Source organism: Octopus bimaculoides, chromosome 18 (genome assembly GCF_046866305.1).
Source record: "Octopus bimaculoides isolate indiv1 chromosome 18, ASM4686630v1, whole genome shotgun sequence".
Lineage (NCBI taxonomy): Eukaryota > Metazoa > Mollusca > Cephalopoda > Octopoda > Octopodidae > Octopus > Octopus bimaculoides.
Window position 1 is genome coordinate 19671077 of NC_142945.1, and position 23774 is coordinate 19694850.

At 34.5% G+C, this 23774-nt stretch overlaps 1 protein-coding gene across 6 annotated transcripts in view; it reads right to left on the minus strand.

Moving 5' to 3' along the window:
• LOC106874512 (intermembrane lipid transfer protein VPS13A) overlaps window positions 1-23774 on the minus strand; it is a 265132-nt gene that overhangs the window by 105480 nt on the left and 135878 nt on the right. For all 6 annotated transcript variants that reach the window (XM_089365902.1, XM_089365901.1, XM_089365898.1 and 3 more), the window contains exons 12-29: window positions 23132-23303; window positions 22086-22148; window positions 21501-21609; window positions 19473-19573; window positions 18831-18898; window positions 18577-18654; window positions 16716-16914; window positions 14357-14415; window positions 13501-13653; window positions 11964-12045; window positions 9840-9924; window positions 8626-8743; window positions 7280-7415; window positions 6273-6326; window positions 4711-4803; window positions 4458-4614; window positions 2107-2195; window positions 1568-1862 (exon numbers count right to left, since the gene is read on the minus strand). In XM_089365902.1, the coding sequence (XP_089222028.1) occupies window positions 1568-1862; window positions 2107-2195; window positions 4458-4614; window positions 4711-4803; window positions 6273-6326; window positions 7280-7415; window positions 8626-8743; window positions 9840-9924; window positions 11964-12045; window positions 13501-13653; window positions 14357-14415; window positions 16716-16914; window positions 18577-18654; window positions 18831-18898; window positions 19473-19573; window positions 21501-21609; window positions 22086-22148; window positions 23132-23303 (2111 nt within the window). The remainder of the gene's footprint in view (window positions 1-1567; window positions 1863-2106; window positions 2196-4457; window positions 4615-4710; window positions 4804-6272; window positions 6327-7279; window positions 7416-8625; window positions 8744-9839; window positions 9925-11963; window positions 12046-13500; window positions 13654-14356; window positions 14416-16715; window positions 16915-18576; window positions 18655-18830; window positions 18899-19472; window positions 19574-21500; window positions 21610-22085; window positions 22149-23131; window positions 23304-23774) is intronic.

Here is a 23774-nt window from a genome sequence, read left to right on the forward strand (position 1 = left end):
CCTCTTCATACACAGAAATATAAAGATTGTCCTGATGTGATAAAGGTGCATGGCCTAGTGGTTAGGATGTTGCACTCATGATCGGAAGATTACGGTTTCAAATCTTGGTCCAGGAATTGAAACCACAATCTCACAGTCATTGTGTTCCTCAGTAAAATGCATTATTTCAAGTAGCTCCAACTCTTTTAGCTGTAAATGAACTACCCTGACATCCTGTTCAGGGGGGAGTGCTATGTCAGTCATTTATACACCTTGGATACCATATAAACCAGCTCTATCAGCCTTAGGACTCAAAACAATACATCAGTGATATGTTACATTGTTACCTGGCTCATTGACCACTTATCAGAGGACAAGTGCTCACTGAATTCTTCTGCCCATAGTGTATACATAAACAATGTAAAAAGTTTTCATTTTTAAGAGTAGTTAGTTGCTTAAAAAACTATAATGTTATTCTCATCAGCTTAACTCACATATTTGAACACTAGATGTACAATAAAGGCTTTAACCCTCAAGCATTCAGATTATTCTATCAAATGCAATGTTTATTCATTCACATTGGTTTGAATTCATCTTGCATTATCTTGTAACTTCAAGATTTCAAAGATGTGACTGTTTAGTTTCAGAATGACATTGCAGGGTAGGTGTGAGAGGACAGATCCAGTCAGCTTGAACATAAAACAGATAGAATATTTGGGTCAGAAAAGGCTGGTTTAAATGTGAAAGGGTTAAACAGATTAGTTTTCAGCTGTCATAAAATTTTGAATGACTAACTTCACAGCGTATTTTCTTAGGGCATTCACTAAAAAAAATGCTTTAACCAGAGAGAGCCTTACAAACCATAATTGTAGAATGATATATAAACATGTCTGTAATTTCATTTTCTTACATATCAACTCCTAAACTTTTAGAGTAACGTAAGAATTCTAACAGTCCTGTGTAGGAATTAATAATATTTTCAAGTGCAGTTATACTGGCACATCAAAAGATCATATTAAACTTTGAATTAACTGTTAATATATTCCTTAAAAGCTCAGTTAATAATCAATTTAATCATTAATAATGTTAATTAGAAATTAGTAATATTTATTAACAAGAAATAAAGGACATAATATCACTCGGATAAAGTTCCCCACCCCACTCTCATTCACGAAGTGATGGTGTAACTATATGAGTGTAAGACTGGATATATTTTGCAAATGGCTTCCTTATTGATGAAATTTTAGGTTTTGACAAGGAAAGGACAAAGCTTCTTAGCACAAATTATAAGTTTTAACCCTTTCAATACAAAACTGCCCAAGACTGCCCATGGATCTAAGATACAAACTTTCTATTTTAAATTAACCTAAATTAAATCTTTCTTCAGAAATTTCATATTAATTTATGTTCCAAACACCGTTTAATAATGATAAAGTTATTTTACTAAATTCTTCATTATTGCCAAAATTATAACAAAGGCAGTGTATTTTAACAGGAATTTGTAAACAAAAGGGTTAAATATAAAAAGGTAAATAAATAAACACAATTAAAAACAAATGTATGTGTATTCATGACAGTAAAATCTTACTCTTGGCAACAGGCTTCTTTTCAGGTTCTTTTTTAGCTTCTTTTGCCTTTTTATCAGTTTGAGAAACAAGAGATTGCGAAGCTGCAGCTGATTTTTCTGAAATCACAGATTGTGAAATCCCAGGAGATTTTTCTACAGAGTCACTGGGTTCTGGTGGTGCTAGTTGTTGAGCAAATTGCATGAGGTCAATTATTGCAGTTTGGTCAAGTAGTAGTTCTAGCATGGAGAAAGAGACTGATATTGATTGTTCAGTGTTCTTGTATACTATTTTGAAGTCAGGAGCATCAAGGTTAGCCTGTAAAATAAATAATTGCTTACAATGCTCAAAGGAAACAAAATAAAAAGGAGTTTGAATTTAACTTTTTTAATATCTTTTATAAAGGTTTTCTTTTAGGTATTTTCTAAAATTGGATTAATATTTTGAGAATCTGAAACAATTTCAGTTCAGTTTACAAAATATTTCAAATAACAGATCTCAAGACACACACACACACACACACATACTCAGATGCATGCAGAGACATTGTATAAAGTCATACCTTAAGATACTCTAATATTAACAACTTGCTCTCTGTATCATCAGAGCTTGGAGTGTGAATTAGATTGACAACTTTTCCATTTGGATCAGCTGAAAAAAAAAAAAGTAACTATTTAATAGGATAAAATAAACAGAAATGGTCAATGAACAAGAATTAATACAAATTCCATGCCAGCATGGAAGGTGGACGTTAAATGATGATGATGATGATGATGTGCTTCTGAAATCCAACAACCTTGGGACTTGGCCATTGTCAGACCACGGAAAAGTAACTGAAAGCAGAAATTAACACTGAAGAGAAGTTCCTACGTAAACTTAGTTTTGCCATCTCATTTCATATATATATATATATATATATATATATATATATATATATATATATATATATATATGTGTGGAGAATGGAGAAACAAACACAAGAAGAAGCAAGTCAGCTGGGCTAGTTAGCCATTGATTTAATTATGTGGAGATTATATAATGAGTCATTTACGAACGTTTCGATGTGCCAAATGGTTTGGCAGATCTCTTCAGAATGTTGAGGAGTATGTTAGAGTTCATGGTGTAAGAGATGCAGGAGAAACAGTTAAGACGATACCCACACAAGTAATTTCCAGGAGTGCCTTCGGATTTAAATATCCCCTGGTTGCTTAGATACTTCAGACTACCCTTGAAATATTGAAGCAATCCTATATATATATATATATATATATATATATATATATATATATATACACACACACATATATATATATGAGTGAGTGAACAAACAAAAGAAGGACACTCAACATGTTTATTGGGAGTTACATTATTGGGATCAGAACAGTTTGATTCAAATTCGTTGGTACTCTGAGAGTTTCAAGTGTAATGCTAATCTTCAGCCATTTTGAATTTGAGTGAAAGTAGTTGATTGTTATTACCATAAGGCAGGCTGCAATTGGTCGAGGAAGGTCACGTGGTGTTGTGGTTTGATGTTAGTATAACCATATATCAGTGATGACAGTTAGTGATGACAGTTAGTTCGAAAACACTGCATTGTGAACAGCAAATCAACCACATAGTGGACAGGAAATCGACTGCGTGGCGGAGAAGAAATTGGTCAGGTTGTTGGAGGGGAGGTAGGAAGGGGCGGTTTGTGCAAGTATATAGTTGTATATGTGGGTGTGTGGATGCTCTCATAAGATTTTGTGTGCATGTTTGTATTGATATGAGCATGCACATCTGTACATGGGCATGCACTTTGTGAAAAGTAATTATTTTTATTGTTTTGAATTAATCATGCATTATATTGTAGTTTTTGAGATTTTGATGAGGTAACTTAATTTTTAGAATGATACTGTAAGGCTGATGTGAGAGGCCCGATCTGCCCAGTTTGACTATAATACAGGTGGAATATTTTGACAGGATATGGCCAGATTAAATCGTAAAGGGTTAATGATGTCATTGCGAACACAGAATTGGAATGAGATATCTTGTTATGTTGGTCACGGGTTGGAAAACCCATCCTGCTAGTACTAAATGATTGATTTGAATAACATAAACAATAGATATGTGGTGGCTAGTTTGACAGAGAGATGGGAAATATCAACCCACTAGAGCAATTGATAGCACTGATGTACAGCAAGTACTGAATAAAGAGTTCAAATTTCATCACTGGGGCTATTGCACTTTTTCCCGACCTGAAATTGCTTATTATAGCCAATGTCATTCAGATTAAAGCCTCAGTAGTTATAACAGCTAATCCTAAAACCAAGGTGCTTTGTAAAAAGCACTGGTGTTGGTCCCATGTAAAAAGCATTGGTGATGGTGCCATGTAAAAAAGGACCCAGTACACTCTGTAAAGTGGATGGTATTAGGAAGGGCATCTGGCTGTAGAAACCAAACCAAAACAGACTATGAAACCAGGTGCAACCCCTGGCTTTGCCAGTTACTGTCAAGTCATTCAACTCATACCAGCATGGAAACTAGACATTAAATGTCGATGATGATGATTTAAAAGACTACTTCTTTATAAATCTGAAGCAGTAAGTCATTGTTAGAAATCATGCTGATATACATGTGTTCTTCAGGCAACTGGATCTGAGTTTTTACTTTAAGGTTCAAAGAATAAATTAAATCACGTGTTTGCTTAAGAGCAACCCAAATGATACTAGTCTACTGACAGAAAAGAATAGACAATACTAAGAATATGTAGTGACAACAACTAACTTATTCTGAAAAAATATATACCTGGCTTTTCCAAATTGATAGAGAGAAGAAACAAGAGGAAAAAATTCTGAGATCTTGCATGATTTTCTATCCATAGATATGAAAAATTATGTATCTTACTTAAATAGAAAGAAGTTAATTACTTACAGGAGAAATCCTGATGCTGAAGGTAAATTCCACCTAGGTAAGCACCGACTGACATGTCAAATGTTCTCAGAACAACATTAGTACCAAGAGTTAAGACAAAGAAGTCTAGTAGAGGAAGTTCTTTGCCCTTTATTGTCTGTGCAATCTTTAGTCGGACCTGATAGAAACAAAGACAATTTAAGTAAGTAAAAAAAAACCGTCATGATAATCTGTGGAAATAATGGATAGGCATTAAAGAGTTCAAGTTATTTACCTCTTTGATTTCAAATTTCAGTTCCATATCAGTAAGGTTGATATAGTCTGCAGAGGATCTTGAAACCATAGACTTTTTAGTTTCTGGTTGTGACTAGACAAACATAAAACAAGAAGGGTTTTAGTTACATGTTATTTAACCTTATATTATTCAGATTATTATGTCAAATGTAATGTTTGTTTATTCACATTCTTTTTGATTAATCATGCATTATTTTGTAGCTTCAAAATGTTAATGATGTGGCTGTTTATTTTTAGAATGACATTACAGGGTAGGTATGACAGACCAGATCTGGTTGGTTTAAAAATAAAACAAGCAGAATATTTCATCACCTGGCACAAGGTCACTGCCTCCAATAGCCCCTCCCCTCTCAAAGGATCTTTGTCTTGCAAGTTACTTTGGTAACTCTGCCATTGCTGGTGTCACTAAGAAGACATGAAGTCCACACTGAAGGGTATCCAGCTGTAAAAACCATGCCAAAACTGACCTCACCTGTGCTGGTGCCACATAAAAAGCACTCAGTCCACATCCAGCCAAAACAGACACTGAAGCCTGGTGCAGTCTTCTGCCTAGCCAGCTCCTGTCAAACTATCCCAACCCATACTAGCACGGAAAGCAGATGTTGAATGATGATGATGATGATATGACTGGTTTAAATGCTAAAGGGTTAAAGAAATAAGTCAATCTATTGACAATATCTTCTTCAATATTTATTGTGAACAACCAGCTACAAGCTGTTGTGGTTGTTGCAATAGAAATTCTGTTACAATTCAAGTTGAATTAGCAGAAAGTCTTCAATTTGAATTGAATAACGATTTAAAACTGCTGAGGGAGAACTTGGTTATAAAGACTGTGCCTTGGGCAAGTTTGGTAGAGTAGTTTGCTTTCCCTTTAGAAGATGGATCCACACTGTAAGTGCTGTTCCAATGGAACCAGGTTACAAGCTCAAACTCTGCTACAACCGTTAAGATGTTTGTAGGCAAAGCTTACCAAGTTACATTTCATAAATATGACAGTAGTAAGGACATCCAACAGTAAAAACTGGTTTCTCCAACAGTAAAAACATAAGCTCAGCCCTTACTCATATATACAGAATTCCCAAAAACTAAGCTCCTAGTATAGTTAAAATGATGAAGGGAAAATAAAGTGAAAAAAAAATTCTTTTCTTTCAATATCATATAGGATACTAATGTTTAAAATGCAAGTTTTAATACTGTACACATGGACTTCAAATTCCACTGAGGTCAACTTTGCCTATCATCCTTTTGGGGTTGGTGAAATAAGTACCAGTTAAACACTGGGGTTGATATAATCACCTTGCCCCCTCCCCTGAAATTGCTGGCCTTCAGTCAAAATTTGAAACTAATATTGTACATATGAGTTTATAGTAAGATCCTTCAGTACAATAAATATATCATATATTACAGTCTTTTAAATGATAATTTTTCACTCCATAAAGCTTCTAATATCCAATATCAATTTTAGGCTTTAAGAATTCTATTTTAAATTTCAAAACTCAAGAATATTACTGAGAATAAGAAATATAAATCCATATAACTCACTTGTAAAGTTGCTGTCGAAATGTTTGCACTTGCAGATGGTAGTTGACTGGGGCCCTGAAAATGGAGAAAAACACAAAAAATTGTTTTAATACCTTTAGTCACTAACTGTAGTCATTAGAAAGAAGGTACATTATTTCATTGTGATTTCTAGTTGTAACATTTAATATCATTCATGTAAAAAAAAAAGAAAAAAATGAAATACACACACATACACACATTGAAAAATATGGCAAAGAATGGCAGTTTTTCTTGTTGTTTCCTGCATCAGATGAAGGAATCAATAACTGCAACAAGTGGCAAAGTACTGAACTGGAACAAACCCACACTAATATGTAAAAATAGATGTAAAATAATAACAATATACTGCTAATCTATCGTTTTTGTATAATTTTGAAAATTTATAACAATTCAATAATTTATTTTCTAAACTGACAAAGAGTATCTATTCAATTCAGTTTTATTCTGTTTTCAGTAAAATAAAGCTAGAGATAAAGCAATTGTTTATAAGAATAAAAGTCAACAAAACCCAATCTTTTTCATTTCCTTTTTTTAATATGGATTTAAATCATTGCATCAATTCTACTAAGTTCTCTGGTCTTCAGAGTGTGACCTCTCCTTTTTTGGTAAAGTCTTTTAGTGTAAGAACATCTATGTAACACAAGGAACTGTTATTTTCTAGTCTCAGGTTGGCTCTGATTGTGCAGGCTTATACTCAGACATTTCAAACCTGCCTATATATTTCTTCATTCAAATGTATTGCATCTAGGACTATTATATTGTATGTTTTTCAAGACAACAGGGTGTGATTTGGCTGCTATTTCTGACAAGTCAAATGACTGCACAGAAGCTCTTTCATTGGTTCATAGTCACTAGGGTATCTAATGTTATGGCAGCCATATTGGAGGTAGTCACTGAAGAAGGAATTTAAAAGTAAGCTGTTGTAGGCAGTAGTCGTCGTTTATAATCATTTCCATCACTGTGTATTTTTTCCTCACCATATTACTCACCTTAAAAATGTCTTCTTCTGGAGGTGGAGGTTCAGATTCAGGAAAAGGAATACTCTGAAGGAGTTGAAGAATTGCTTGTAGTTTGTGGTCAGAGATACTCAGACTCAGTAATGGCAGCTCTCCAAAGGCTTTCATTCTAATCAAATAGATATGAATAATTAGTCATTTATTCATAAAACTGGAAAGGGGAATGAAGATTTTGCTTCAGCTTGCTGTAATACTCGAACTTATTCCAAGATTGTAATTACATTATAGGAAGATTTTTTGGGGATGGGGGAATTCAAACATATATGCTATCTTCCACCAAAAAAAAAAACCAAAAACAAAAACCAAAAAAAAACCATCAAAGATAATCAGAAAATTGCACAAGAAATTCCTTCTCTAAAAGAAGAATTGTTACTGAGCTATAGATACGCAACAAGACTTTCAATACAGTTCACAACTGAAAAGGAAAAGGACGATAGATAAATTGGCCTTTTTGAATGTGCTGATAACACATTCAGAGTGTGGACTCATGATGTCTGTATATCACAAGTTCACATTTACCAGACAATACTTGAATTTTGATTCCCACCATCCATACAGCATTAAGGGATCACCTGTGGCTTACAGCATCAAGCATAACTCATAAGTGCTTCTCCAACATACACTAAAAAAGTGATGATCAAAATAAAGAAAACCCTTCAGAGGAACAACTACTCTGCAAGTATAGCACCAGCTTCCAAAAACAGGAACATAAAGGTAGAGAATCATCATTTAACGTCCATCTTCCATGCATGCATGGGTAAAACGGTTGACAGGAGCTGGCCAGGTAGAAGACTACCCTAGGCTCTGTGTCTGTTTTGGCAGGGTTTTTACAGCTGGATACCCTTCCTAGCATCAACCACTCTGCAAAGTGGACTCAGTGCTTTTTACGTGGCACTAGCACAGGCAAAGTCAGTTTTGGCACGATTTTTACAGTTGGATGCCCTTCCAAACGCCAACCACTTTACAGTGTGCACTGGATGCTTTTTACACAGTACCAGCACCAACAAGGGTACCAAGTAACTTGCAAGACAAGGAATTTTGAGAATGTTAATCAAAATCTGTCACAATCTGTCTACCTTTCATTAGAAGCATATCAGGAAAAGTTCCCAAGATCTGTTGATCATACAACATTTGGAAAGTATTCAAACGCTTTGGTGACATCTCTCCTTTTAGAAGAGACAATGTTCCATATTCCTTTCCCAGAGTGATGCAAAACTGATCAGGGGAGACAACCATAAAAATAAAACACCTTTAATTTTTATTTCAATAAATAAATAGATAAAAAGGTTAATTAGAATAAAGAAAATGTCTTCACTTACTTAGCAAGTTGTACTTGATTATCAAACATGCATTTTTGAAATAGCAAGTTGATAGAAATAGGTTCCAAGATGTGCATTTTTGATTTTCCTTCTTTTCTGGCAGATTGCCAATCCTCTCCTTTATGATACAACAAAATAGAGAAAATAAATAACAGTTTATTTTTATAATGATAATTAAAAGAAATAATTGCAAACATAAGCATAAGGCCACACATTTTTGGAGTGGAAAGAGTTGATAATAATGGCCTTAGTATTTGAATGCACATCCATGAAAATTTTTGTGCCAGTAAGCTGCATCAGTTCCCAGCTGATATGCTGAGAGTACAGACATGCAATGTGTGCTTATTGAATTTTCATTTTCATGCAACATGACTGACTGCATCGAGCAGAGACCATAAATTCATGTTTCATGACCAGTGATGATAGTCTTCACAAAGTCTGTGTCATGGTTTGTATAGTCCAGCATGTCCTGAGTGATTTCCATGTGGAGTTTGCTTCCCCACTTTGGGGACAAATTTTACTCACATTCTTTGCATGCACATATACTCTGTTAAAATGGATCCTGTGCTTATCTCCACTTCATGAGTAACTTCCTGGATTGTTACATGATGGTCTTCCATGACTATTTGCCAAACCTTCTCAATCAGCTCCTCGTTTCAGCTTGCGGAAGCCTACTTGAGTGTACCTTGTTCCCCATTAGGTATAGCTCTGTTTGGAGCAGTTGTACTAATTCTTGACTTGAGTTTTGTCCCTGGCATCATCGCCAAAAGCTTGCTGAGTGTTCTGGATGGTTTGAGCTTGAGTATCACCAAGCTTTTGGTAAAACTTGTAGCAATATCTCTGCTCAGTATGTTCGGTGAAAACAAAAATCTGCCGAGTGCACACTGCACTAGTACTCTAGGCATAACAGCCAGGAACTGACATGGCCTACCAGTGCAAAAATTTTCCTGCATGTGCAAGGGTTTTACTCATGCACCATTGGTCTTGGCAGGAAAAGTAAAGTTGGATACTTTTTAAATACACCTTGTGTGTGTGTGTGTGTGTGTGTGTGTGTGTGTACTGTTTTTTAGTGATGAAAATTAATTGTATTCAAAATACACGGAGAAATTTGGCTTTAGATAGTAAATTTTACATGCTGCTATACTTCATATATGTATATAGACTAAAAACAAAAATGAAGGCTGGCAATACTGAATATAATGTAAAAGTTTTACCTGGCTTAACAAGTAACATTTGAATATTGTCAAGTTGAATATTGAACTTGTCGTAGGCTGACTGGAGCAATTCTTCAACTGTTGACTAGAAAATATAAAAAAAAGTTTTAAGAAGCTTAGATATTATTCTAGGCAAAAAGAAAAAAAGAATTGAGGATTTAGAGGTCTTGCCTCCTGGGTGTTCCTTTATTCAATCTGTTCTTAGATCACATGAGTAGCCAAAAAATGTCTATGCATCTGCATAAGCTATTTTCCTTATCTGCCAACAAAGAGATCCCCCCCACTAAACATGAAAATTAAATTTTGTGTGAAATTAATTAAAAAATTTTAAAAAAAAGTATTTTCCTTTTTCTTTGACAGTCCCTAAACTAGGTTTTTGTTTTCTTTCTCCAGCTAAGAGGTAAATTTCAGTTCACTGAGGATATTGTTTTTGGCATATATCATCCAGTACATCATCACCAACCTGAATTATCTAAATTCATGCCAATGGTCCACTTGAGTCATTTCTCTTAGCTAACTTTTTGTAAAAACTACTAAGTGGTATCAAAAAGTTTCCGGACTAGCTATGTAGAGCACCAACAGATGGCAGCACATGGTTGCATGCATAGTGAAAGTTAACAGTGTCTTTATAAGGCAGTGTGCCAAGTGACATCGTTGCTGTGTTTACTTTGCAAGTTGTGAAATTTGTGCTTTTGTAATCATGTGTATGCTGTAGTCTGCGATTTTGTCATGGACAGGAACAAAGAGCCAATGTGAAATTTAGCGTTGAACTTGGGAAATCTGCTACAGGGACATCGAGCATGCTTTGGTAAGCCTATGGTGATGAGGAAATGGGTCATATGCAATGTTTTGAGTGGCACAGGCATTTCAAAAGTGGAAGAATGTCCCTGGAAGATGATGAGCAATCTGGAAGATCTGACATGAGCATCATCTCTGGAAATGTGGTATTGTGCATTGAGAATTCATCCTCCAGGACCAGACCATCAATCAAGAGTTCTACTGCGATATTTTGAAGCATTTGAAGGAGAACATTCATCAAAAGTAACCAGATCTGTGGAGCACGAAAAATTGGATTCTCCGTGATAGCAATGCACCTTGTCACTGAGTTCTCCTCAGTTGTGAGTTTCTCACCAAAAGCAACATAGTATCGCCTCTGCACCTGTCCTATTCACCAGGTTTAGCACCTGCGGACTTCCATCTCTTCCTCAAGATGAAAATGCAGCTCAAAGGTTGCTGATTTAACACCATTGTCAAGAATCACAAAAGGTCCTCGAATGCCTAAGGAAAACAACTTCCAGGCCAGATTCCAAAAGTAGCAGAAATGCTGGGACTGGTGTATTGCTGTGCAAGGAGACTATTTCGAAAGAGATAATATTAGAACTTAGGTAAATAAGTTATTTTTTGTAAAACATAACTAGTCTGAGAGCCTTTTGATCCCAATTTGTATACAGTTGACCTGCCAATGTAAACAGTTACAGCTTTAGCAAACAACTTCTTTACAAATCAAAAGCTATATTATGAGCAAATTCAAAATATACTGTAGCTATGACAGCGTTGATATAGAATATTTGTGAGTGGTCACAGAAGACAAGTTAAGCACATGATTAATAGACCTAATTATTTGAAGTTATTCATAATTTGAATGAACACACACACACACACACACACACACACAACACAAGGACTATATAATAGAGTAAGATGAAATTAAGTGACATGTGATTAATAATAATCATGTGATAACTATGTGCTGAATATAAAATATATACACAGCTGTTAAACCACACTAAATATTGATCCCTTTTTGATAAGTATAAGACCAAATATTTTTGCAAGAGAACTGATTAAACCCAGTGCATTACTGATATTTATCTGCTTTTTAATCATTCTTGAGGTGATTTATTCAAGGCAACAAGCTTTGAATTCAAACTGTAAAAGCTAAAAACTAATTACTTTAAGGGTAATTTAGCACATTATTACAATTTCTGTCTACTTGCTTGCTGTTTTAAATATTATGGAATATTGTATTAGACCTGTGTGAAAGTATTTCAAATATAATATTACACACAAATTAGTGGTTTGTTTGTGCAAACTGTGCAATGCTGTGAAATATATAATAATTACCTGTGATACACTGATATCTGAGGTGTTTTTTTCACTGTTTACTTTCAAGTTACCAAGGTCTAGGATAAGTCGACGAGCATTTCTAGATGAAAAAAGGAGATTACATTAGGGAGTTGAAACTGTACTCATTATGCATTTTTCTTTTAACTGAAAAAATAAATAATAAACAGATATTTCACTTTTTATCCACTCCACTTGCTGGGATGTATCAAAGATTTATTGAAGATTATCTCAGTTTTCAAGGTACTAAGTGCTTTGGAAAGCATTTCTCTCTTTGGGACACTATCACAGACTTTGATCATAAGAAAATTTGAAGAGAGCACTCATTGTAAGGTAATGAAACACTTGTCAATTATACCATGCACATAGCCATGAAATATACCTCTATGGTACCTATTTATAACTAAGTGGGCTAAGCCATAAAAAATTAAGAAACCTGGCCCTAGATACAAAACAGTGCTGATGAAAAGATGCAAAACATATCAGTACATTATTTTAATGATAATAATAATAATAATAATAATAATGGTTTCAAATTTTTCCACAAAGGCAGCAATTTTGGGGGAGGGGATGAATAAATTATATCAACCCCAGTGTTCAACTGGTACTTATTTTATTGACCCTGGAAGGATGACAAGCAAAGTCGACCTTGGTGGAATTTGAACTCAGAATGTAAAGATGGACGAAATGCCGCAAAACATTTTTCTTGATGTACTAACGATTCTGCTAGCTCACCGACTTAATAATAATAATAATAATAATTATGATAAAAACTTTCAAGTGTAGGCACAAGGCCTGAAAATTGGGAGAAGAAGAATAATTGATTACATCAATGCCAGTGTTCAACTGGTACTTATTTCATTGATCCCAAAAGGATGAAAGGCAAAGGTGGCATTTGAACTCAGAATATAAAGACAGAAGAAATGCTACTAAATATTTTGTCCATTGTGTTAATGATTCTGCCAGCTTGCCACAATAATAATAATTAATAATAATAATAATAATAATGGCTTCAAATTTTGGCACAAGGCCAGCAAGTTTGGGGGAAGGGGTAAATCAATTACATCAACCCCTGTACATAAGTGGTACTTATTTTATTGACCCCGAAAGGATGAAAGCTAAAGTCAACCTTGGCGGAATTTGAACTCAGAAAGTAAAGCCAGAGGAAATGTTGCTAAGCATTTTGCCCAGCATGCTAATGATTCTGCAAGGTTGTCATTGTTACCGCTCTCCTCATTCACCTCAGCATTCAGACCACACAGGAGCAAAAGCAACATACTAACACACTTTCAACTTGTGCATTTGACCAACAGAAAATGTCAACAAACAATATATTAAATCCATCATTGACTACACCAGTCCTGTGAGCTTGAATTTCTTCACAAACTACAGAGAACAAAAAAACAGCACATTGTACACCACATCCACAGATCACTGATACTATAAAACAAAAGCTCTTTCGAGTCAAATTTATGTTGTTCTTACATATGTTTCAAAAATAAATTGCATAATTATAAAAGAAGGAATAGATAATTACTTGCGATTGAAGCCACTTTCAGGAACGATTACATAAGAAGACTTCAAATAAACACAAATGTCAGTGAATTTGTGTTGCTCAATTGCATGTTTTAGTCCAGTGGTAGATAGCTGTTTCACCTCATTAAATTTAGCCATTGCTGCTTGTGACAACCTGTGAAATATAAAAAGAAAAGAAAAGTTATGAGGTCCTTTTGCAATCGACAAAGCGGAAAATATTTCTCATTAATACAAAGATTTTGATTTACTTGAGTTATTTAAGTTACTCCCCTTATAGGTTAAATTTATCATATGGAAGACTAATTCAGAGAACACCTCCTTGATAACGTCCTAAAACCTTGGGCCCTTGTAAACTCATCGCACACATTTTAACTTCTATAGGCCACTCCCATCATCACCTTTCTGCCTTTGGTTTATTCCTGCACCATGGTCCCTTTCCCACATGCTACTCCATGAACACAAACTGATTTTCCAACTGGGAGCATTCTCTCCTTTTGGTATCAACAACTATTTATTTTTTTCTCTAATTTCTTTGCTACTTCTTCCACACCTACACCCCTCAATAGATACAAATGCACAAACTCACACAATCAGCTCACCAACACATGTGCTCACTGCTGCTACTAACTTCTTTTTTTGCACATATTCAACATTTTTACCAAATATCCATCTTCACTACTCCAGAAACAATAGATCTGCCAAAGTCATTTTATTCATCTGTACTTACTGTGGCTAAAATATTTAATAAATCTCTTAATTTCTTTTTAAAAATCTGAATAATTGAGACATTTTCTACTTACTGTGTGATTTTTTTATCACACAAAAAAATTTAATGAAAGTAAGTAATTCACACTAACTGTTTCAAATAGACTGATTCGGGTGGTTTGAAAAATACAGCCAAGGCATTGACAGTTACCTAGAAAAAATAATAACAATGTTCTGTTTTAAATAAGAAAATGACAAAAACAATACATTATTGAAAATGATTTCAAAATATATTTCACTTTTAATAGATACAAATATCTGGTTCCAAAGAGAAAGAAAAAAGTATATAGTTATATAGTTAAAATAATTATTTCTTAATTTACAAATCAAAGACAGAGTAGTAACCATTGTCATATATATATATATATATATATATACACACACACACACAGACCCGCATAGAATGACGTTACAGAGAGAACTGTATAAGATTAAATATTATTAATACTATTCAACAACAGTTTGAATTGTTGTCAATTAGTGGTGAAAGAGGGAAGAAATTTGTTGAATCTTCCTTCCTTAGAGCGAAATTTCTCAAAGATTTAGTACAAGATATGAAGTTGAGTAGGTGGCAAGAGTGTGAAGGAAGAAAGAGGTCTGACTGAATTTAAAGAAGGATAGTATAGAGTAAATAAATTTAGTAAAAGAGGAAGACATAAATAGACAGAGGGAAAGATTTATCTAGCAGAACATTGTTATCAAACAAATAACTTTTTTAACATGTTTATTGTTTTAGGAAGGTGAATCATTTCTTTAGTATCCTGATCATTTTTTTCCAAAAATAAAATTACATCTTAATCAATATATTCTGATTCTTCTTTTTCAAGTGCCATTTTTTAAACTGTCTTTTCTGTTTTACTCATTTTAGTCATTGGGTTGTGGTCATGCTGGGGCACTGCCTTGAAGGGTTTAGTCAAACAAATCAACCTGAATACTTATCTTTTAAAGTCTGGTACTTATTCTATTGGTCTCTTTTGCTGAACTACTGAGTCATGGGGATATACACAAACCAACACTGGTTATCAAGTCTGTGTCAACCCTTTAATATTCAGATTACTCTGCCAAATGTAATGCTTATATATTCATATTCTTTTGAATAAATCATAGTTTATCTCATAGCTTCAAGATTTAAATGATGTGACATATGCCAGTGACACATAAAAGGCTTCTGTACAGGTGACACGTAAAAGGTACCCATGCCAGTGACATGCAACAGGTACTCATGCCAGTGATATGTAACAGGTACCCATGCCAATGATATGTAACAGGTACCCATGCCAGTGATATGCAACAGGTACTCATGCCAGTGATATGTAACAGGTACCCATGCCAATGATATGTAACAGGTACCCATGCCAGTGATATGTAACAGGTACCCATGCCAGTGACATGCAACAGGTACTCATGCCAGTGATATGTAACAGGTACCCATGCCAATGAGATGTAAAAGTCAACCAGTACACTCTATGGTGTGGTTGGCTGTAGGTATGGCATGCAATCATAGAAACCAAGCCAAAACAGACTGGAACCTGGTGCAGCTCTCTGGTTTACCAGCTCCAGTAAAAACATCTTACCATACCAGCATGGAAAATGAATGTTAAATGATGATGATTATTATTTATTTTCAGAATGACACTGTAGGGTAGGTGTGAGAGGCCAGATCTTGCCAGTTTGAACATAAAACAAGTAGAATATTTGGGACAGACTTACCAAAAATCCTCTATTCTGACCTTTAGAAACTACTCAGTCCTTTCTTTGTAAGACTTTTCACATATGTGTGGAATGTTATAAGAACTGAATTGTGTGCCTGCCATCTTGGTGATAAAATATGTAAAATGTGGTGTTACTTTCGAACATCTCTCTGATGTTCTGATGTGTTGTAAATTTTGAAATTTCTTAGCCAGTCTTCTTCAGTGAGGTAAAGTTACAGTGGATTTAGTTTTAGATTTTGTATGTTATTGAAGGCTTTATATGATGAACTGGGGATTTGTTTTTTTAGATTGCTTATTTGTTTTCTTTACTGAAAAAACAACCATCACAGAATTGTGAAATGCGTCGAACACCAGGAAAAAAATATGTACCAATAAATCAGTACAAGTTCAATATGCTAACAACTATTTCTTGTTTTGTTTTGGAGAAGTATATTGTAGTTTATTGAATCAAAATCATTAAATAAACTGTCAATTTATTTTATCAACACCAAAATATAAAAGGTAAAGCTGATTCTAGTTATCGTACAGCATTTATAGTAAGGCAGTATACTATCTTAGTCCCTCTAATGTTCTCTTGTGGTTCTAATAAGCACATATCAGAGAGAGAGAGAGAGAGAGAGAAAGAGAAAGAGGGGAGGGGGAAAGAGAGAAAGAGGAAGGAGAGAGTGAGAGAGAGACAGAGATGAACATATAATTAATTAAGTTTCTAATAACAAATAATATTTAAAAGATAACTTACAGCATCATAGATTATCTGTAGAGGCTCAGCATTCACACTAACTCTAGTATCACAGCTACCGTCAAGAGGATTGGTTTCAATTTTGACAGACAACAGAGGAGATGAATCACCTTCAGTCATCTTTGAGTTCATCATTTTTGGGACGAGTTTGTTTTGTGGTGACCCAAATATTGTCAATTGCTTCATAGAAGTATTGACTCTGAGAATAAAAGTCAAAGAGAGATTAAACATTAACAGCCTGTTAGACTAAATTATCAGTAAGTGTGTGACTAATATAATGGTTTCAATTCTGGCACAAGGCCAGCAATTTTGGGGAAGGGGCCTAGTTGATCACATTGACCCCAGTGTTCAACTTGTACTCATTTTATTGACCCCGAAAGGATGAAAGGCAATGCCGATCTCAGCAGAATTTGAACTCAGAATGTAAAGATGGATGAAATACTGCTAAGCAGTTTTCCCAGTGTGCTAACAATTCTGTTTGCTCGCCATCTTAGTATGACTGATATAATACAAATATCTAATCAAATTTTACTTGCTCTATGATAAGGTTTGCTAGCTACAGTTCAAGCTAACAATAAAAATTGCCTCGCAATGTAGTTATTTTGATCCTGAGTGATATTCCATTAGCATTAACATACTTGGAGTTTTGTAATCTCTTGCTTTTGTACAGCTCTATATATTAGTGTTATGTGTACAACAGAAAGTGGGGCAAATTGCCAGGGAGGAAGCTAAAACTTTTCCTCAAATTAGTCAAATTCCTAATGCATTGCTGTCATTTCATGTAATGTTTTGGTGAACAGACATATCAGTATAGTGCTATAATGAGATGAATGTGCAACTAAATGGTAATTTCAAAATCAATTCTGAAAGGGTTATTGAAAAGTAGTGTAGAAATGAAGTATCTTGCTCAAGGACACAACATACTGCCAGGAATTGAACTCATGACCTTATGGTCATGAGCCAAAAGCCCTAACCACTAAGCCACACATCTTCACAACATGCAAGTGGCCAAGAGCTCCACAGACATGTGTACCCTTAACTTAGTTCTCAGGAAGATTCAGCATGATACAGAAAGTGACAATGCTGGCTTTTGAAATACAGGTACTATCCATTTTTTCCAGCTGAGTGGATTGGAGCAACATGGAATAAAGGGCCTTGTTCAAGTATACAATGTGCCACCAGTAATGAACTCACAACCATATGATTGAGAGCCAAAAACTCTAACCACTATGCCACATGCCTTCACTGGACACATGTTATGTGTATGGAAATTACAGTTTGGTAATGAAGTGTCAAGTGATCTGAGTGGATGGCACCCACAGAAGAAGAAGGATAAGAATGACATGAGAAGAAGTGATGAAGGCTGCGTTCAAGAGTCATAATATCACAAAGGAATTGACAAGGGACCATAATATGTGACAAAATATTGTACTGGAAAAGACCTAACAAACCCATGCAAATATGGAAAATAGATGCAAAAGGATGATGATTAGCTAATGAAGGTTTTATGAAATATTTAACACTCCTTTTACAGTACATGAAAAAGCCAATTCTAAATTAACTATTAGAAAATAAAATAATTTCATGTAAATCATCAACTATTTCAAAAATATAGATTAAAATATAAACATTTTAGAAGACCAATTTGTTAAATTATCAATGTGATGATTATAAATATTTAGTGACTGGCATGAATACCAGGCTTGGTATATTATGTTATACTGTTGTCTGGTTTGGATTACAAACGAAATCTAAATTGAATTTCATTCTCAGGAATGATTCTAGAATTATTTCTAAACTACTACAAATAAATAGTCAAGTTAAATAATGGACATTAAAATAAAAAATACAAAATACTTACAAAATGGCATTAGCAGATGGCCTCTGGGATACAGATGAAAACACTTCATTCAGCTGCAGCTTCATAATATCAAAGTGACTGTTAAAAAGGAAAAAAAAAAAATTACAATAATATTAAATGCACAGTGTAGACAACTCTGTATTGGCATTTAAATCAATTTCATTGAAATAAGTTGAAGATATTGAGAAAAACATATCACAAATCTTCAAGCAAAATTGCATTACAAGATTGAAGGGAAAAAAATGGTTTCTTACTTTTTGTCATCATCTTTGATAACAACGGCTAGGCAGTTCAACTTGGTGACCAATTGGACAGCAATATACTGAAGTTTAATATTGAAATGATACTTTAATGGAAATATTCAAAGTGGCTCTGAACAAATCTTTTTTTTTTGCATTAGTTATTGCTCTCTTTCTCTCTCTCTCTCTCTCTCTCTCTCACACACACACACACACACGCACATGCATACACACACGCACATGCATACACACACGCACATGCATACACACACTTTCATTTAAAAACAAAATAGTATTTTTAAGAATGGACTTCTTTAAACATTTCATTTAAACACCCAACTGAGTTTAGCAAATTTGGATATTATTTACATCAAATAAATGTAATTTCTTTCATGCACTATTCTTTAATCATCAATCTGTATTGATTCTTGAATGCTTGTGAAGCTATCTTGCAATAGATGCAACAGATATGTTAATCAACATTGATTAGGTCCATCAAACTGTATATACATCTATACAAGCATACACATACATGATCATCCAATGCAGATTAGGAGTTAGAGCAAAAATATTGCTAACAAAATTGGATCAGGAGATACATTTTTTTTTCTTTTCCCCCCTAAAACAAATGCTAATGCAATAAATTGAAAACATTACCTCCTTTGGGAAAATGCCTTCATTCACATTTTCTTCATAACCAATGGCATCATAGAGACGGGCCTTTTCTTCAGGTGTGTACAATTCATAGAACTGATCCTCTACAAAGAACAGAGCATGTCAAAGACATCAGTGTTATCTCTGCCAAATGTTTTAAAATCAATATAGCACTGATAGATTAACATTTTTGGCTGTTGAACAAGTTTTCAACAGTTTGGTCTGCATTTGCCAACAGGGCACATATTTGTTATGTTGTTGTTTAACTCTAAGTTGGACCTGACTGGCCAAACCCATGATCAAAAGCAATCGAGCCATGATCATCACATGTTTCTGGTATATCTAGACTAAATTCTTGAAAGGGTTCTTCCTTTTAAGAAGTGATTTGAGTGAGATTTGGTTGCTATTTCTAACAGGTCAAGCAACCACATTGTAATCCATCCTATTGGCTTAATAAATTTTATGTTTTTGTACATGTGTTCAAACTGGGACTGAATTCACAAACCAGTTCGCACATGATTCCAAGCTTTAATACCATATAATAAAGCATGCTCTAAAGCAATGGTTCTCAAACTGAGAAATATCAACTCCACCTCAACAAAAGGAAATTTATGAGTGAATCTTCAATCCAACGTCCACTCCATCACTATTAATATGGGGACTAAGTAGAGTCTCTGCATGCATTTAATTCTTCTTAGTTCACCATGCTTTGAAAAGTTTAAAAAGTCAAAATCCATAGTAATTTTATAAAAACAAAGCAATTTGTTGATCCACTTTCCAATCCCTTGATTTCCCCCCACCTCACTCATTTCTTTTGAGCAACACTGGTCTACTACATGAAATGAAAGCTTGTGCATTCAATTTCGGCTTGAACACATTTAAATAAATGTAGAACCTGACAAAAATACACCAAACTGTTCAAAATAATATTTTACAAAACAAAAAGATTAAGTCTTAAAGAAAATCATTCCAGCAGTATTATTTCTATTTAAATATTTTTACATATGTTATTTTCTATAAGTTGATGGCTGTGTAAATTCAAATATTTACATGCTGGCTCAGGATTACTCTTCCTGAAAGGAACCCAGTTTTCAATTGATTAATTAAAACAAACTGAATAATATCTGAATGAAGGTACTTGAAAAAATTAATAATTTTATGGTAAACGACATTTAGTAGAAGCAAGCTCCTGGCAAGAATTGTTTTGAAGAAATCATGAACTGTACATAGTTTTGATGTTGTTCATCAATGTATCTAAAGCCCTAAGCCTATGTGACAGATGTTTTTAAGAATTTTAAAATCTTCATCTGTCTCATAGGTTCAATAAAGTTGAAACAAATTTTTTTTCCCCTAGAAAATAAGGGAGGAAAACTGGGAGGAAGATTAAGAATGAGATGGTTGGATAGTATCCATAGTCTTGGTCATGCTTGGGAATCCAACTGGAAAGTGAAATGACAGTTGCTTCTGATAGGACCCTATGGAGGAAGTGCCTGAAGGTTTTACTCTCATGACACTTCCAAGAATAATGGGCAGAAAAGATGGATGGATGGACATGATATGGTTTGTCTTATATTAGTAGTTCACTGACCAATGTTCCATTGACCAAAATACTCACAAATTCAGACAATTATTAAGAGAACAACTGCTGTAATCTATTAGCTTCATTAAATGTCTACCTTTCCTTTATTTTCTAATGTATAGAAAATAGATATATATTCATTTGATCATGTTTTCTTCTGTTAACTTTTACAATCTTCTATTCCAACATTTGCCTTGATGCTCTTATGAAATATATTTTTCAGGTTTACTTATTGTAGGGCTGAAGCCTACATGTTTAGTGAATGAAGGCAAGGTCTCAGTCAGCTCTTCACTCAAATCAGTAGCAAATTCTCATTTAGAGAATGATTAAAAGTTTAAATGCTCTATTGCAAAATGTAAAGCAACATCTGCAGGGTGATACAACACTTGACATATAATACTTGAGATACTACTGAAAAAAGAAAAGGGATTAAAAATGAAATAAAAGCTTACGTATTCCTTTGCTCTCTTGCTTTTCTGGACTTCTTGTTTCAGAGCTAAACCAGCCTCCAAACCACCCTTTACTCTTCTGGTTGGCTTTGACAACTTCTAGTTTGGCAGCCTTTAAAAGAAAGTTTTCTCCAGTTAATGACGTCTTGCAGGCTTTAAAAAAGGTGTAACTTGAAAAAAAGGTGTAACTTGAAAAGAAACCTTAAATTTTTCACATTATGGTTACATCAAGGAAACTACTGAACTGCTATTTAACCCTTTAGCATTCACATTATTCTGTCAGAAGTAATGCTTATTTATTCTCAGTTTTATATTAATCCAGCATTATGTTGTGGCATTGAGATTTTGAAGGGATAACTTAATTTTTAGAATGATATTGAAGGGTTGGTGTGAGAGGCCAGATCTGGCCAGTTTGATCATAGAACAGGTAGAATATTTCGGCTGAATATGGCTGCTTTAAATGCTAAAGGGTTAAACCTTCCATGTTTTAGGCAATGTAGGTGTCTTACATTATTCTTTGGCATTCCTTACAATCTTGTGATTATGTTTAAAAGAAAGAAACTTCTAGGTTAGAAGGGTGAAACCTACCTCTACTTCTGCTTGTTGTCTCATCAGAAGGATACAAAAGATATCCAGATATTTTTCCGATTCCTGAAATGAAATTAGTAAATAACTGATTATTAAAAATGAGAAAAGAAACAGCAATAAGATAATAAAATACTATTCTAGCTTTAGATAAGGAATCATTTTGTGTATACTGATTTTAGAACTGGTACACTGAACCCTTTCATCACAAGAGGCAACTAAAAGGATTGGCAACAGAGAGGACATCATCATCATCGTTTAACGTCCGCTTTCCATGCTAGCATGGGTTGGACGATTTGACTGAGGACTGGTGAACCAGATGGCTACACCAGGCTCCAATCTGAATTGGCAGAGTTTCTACAGCTGGATGCCCTTCCTAACACCAACCACTCCGAGAGTGTAGTGGGTGCTTTTACATGCCACCGGCACAAAGGCCAGTCAGGAGGTACTGGCAACGGCCACGCTTGAAATGGTGCATTTTACGTGCCACCTGCACAGGAGCCAGTCCAGCGGCACTGGCAACGAACTCGCTCGAATGACTTTTCACGTGCCACTGGCACAAGTGACAGGAAGGCGATGTTGGTAACGGTCACACTCAAATAGCGCTATTTACGTGCCACCGGCCTGTAAACTATTACCTTAAAAAGGAAGCCAAGAGGAGCATTAAGATGGTCATGAGGCCATCAAGGCTAACTCCATCATTTGTTGCTGGTTGTTGTTCTTTATAAATACACAATCCAATTTCAGAACAAATATGTACATCACAGCAAAATTCCTTTTTGTCAATGACGTTGATAATCATTAGAAGACAGATGCAGAGAAACTACTATTCCTTTCCTATATAGTGAATGTAATATCTAATGGAAAGACTACCCCTGAACTTACAGCACAAACTCTGTTTCAAAATTTTCAATCAAAATTTCAGGTTAAATTATGTTCCAAACACTAGTTCTATAATAACAAAATTATCAAAATAAATTCTTCATTATTATATGTTAGTTATCATGTCCAAATAAGACACTTGCTATTGATTAAAATACATATCTAACCGCAATAGTTTTTGAAACGCTTGATGCAACTGATTTCTGAGAGAGTTTCTTAACGTAAGCTTCCTTGTATTGTTTCATTATAGTTCTGTGATTTATTATGTGAGCCCAGGAAAACATCTTTCTTCGACGTCGAACAGTTTCCTCCAAAATGCATTCATAAGCATATTTCCACCTGTAAGAATAAAGAAAGTTTTTTTTTTCACTATATTTGCCAGTGTATAATAAGATGCACTCTCACACAAGATGCACCCCTACTTTATAAATATATTTTGTGAGAAAAAGAATAAATTTAATATGCATCATCACACACTTGGTAATTCTTCCATAATATATTTGCATTAGACACATAACAATTTTTGGTTACCTTTAAGAATATAAAAAAGGAAATTATGTGCCAGCATCTTTTATCTTTTAGCTTTTACTTGTTTCAGTTATTAGATTGTGGTCATGCTGGGGCACTGCCTTAAAGAATTTTTAGCTGAATGAATTAACCCCTGTACTTTTTTTTTAAGCCGGATATTATTCTATCAATATTGTTTGTTGAACTGCGAAATTACAGGGATGTAAATTCACCAACACCGGTTGTCAAGTAGTGATGGGGAGACAAACACAGACACGCACACATATAGATATATTCTATACA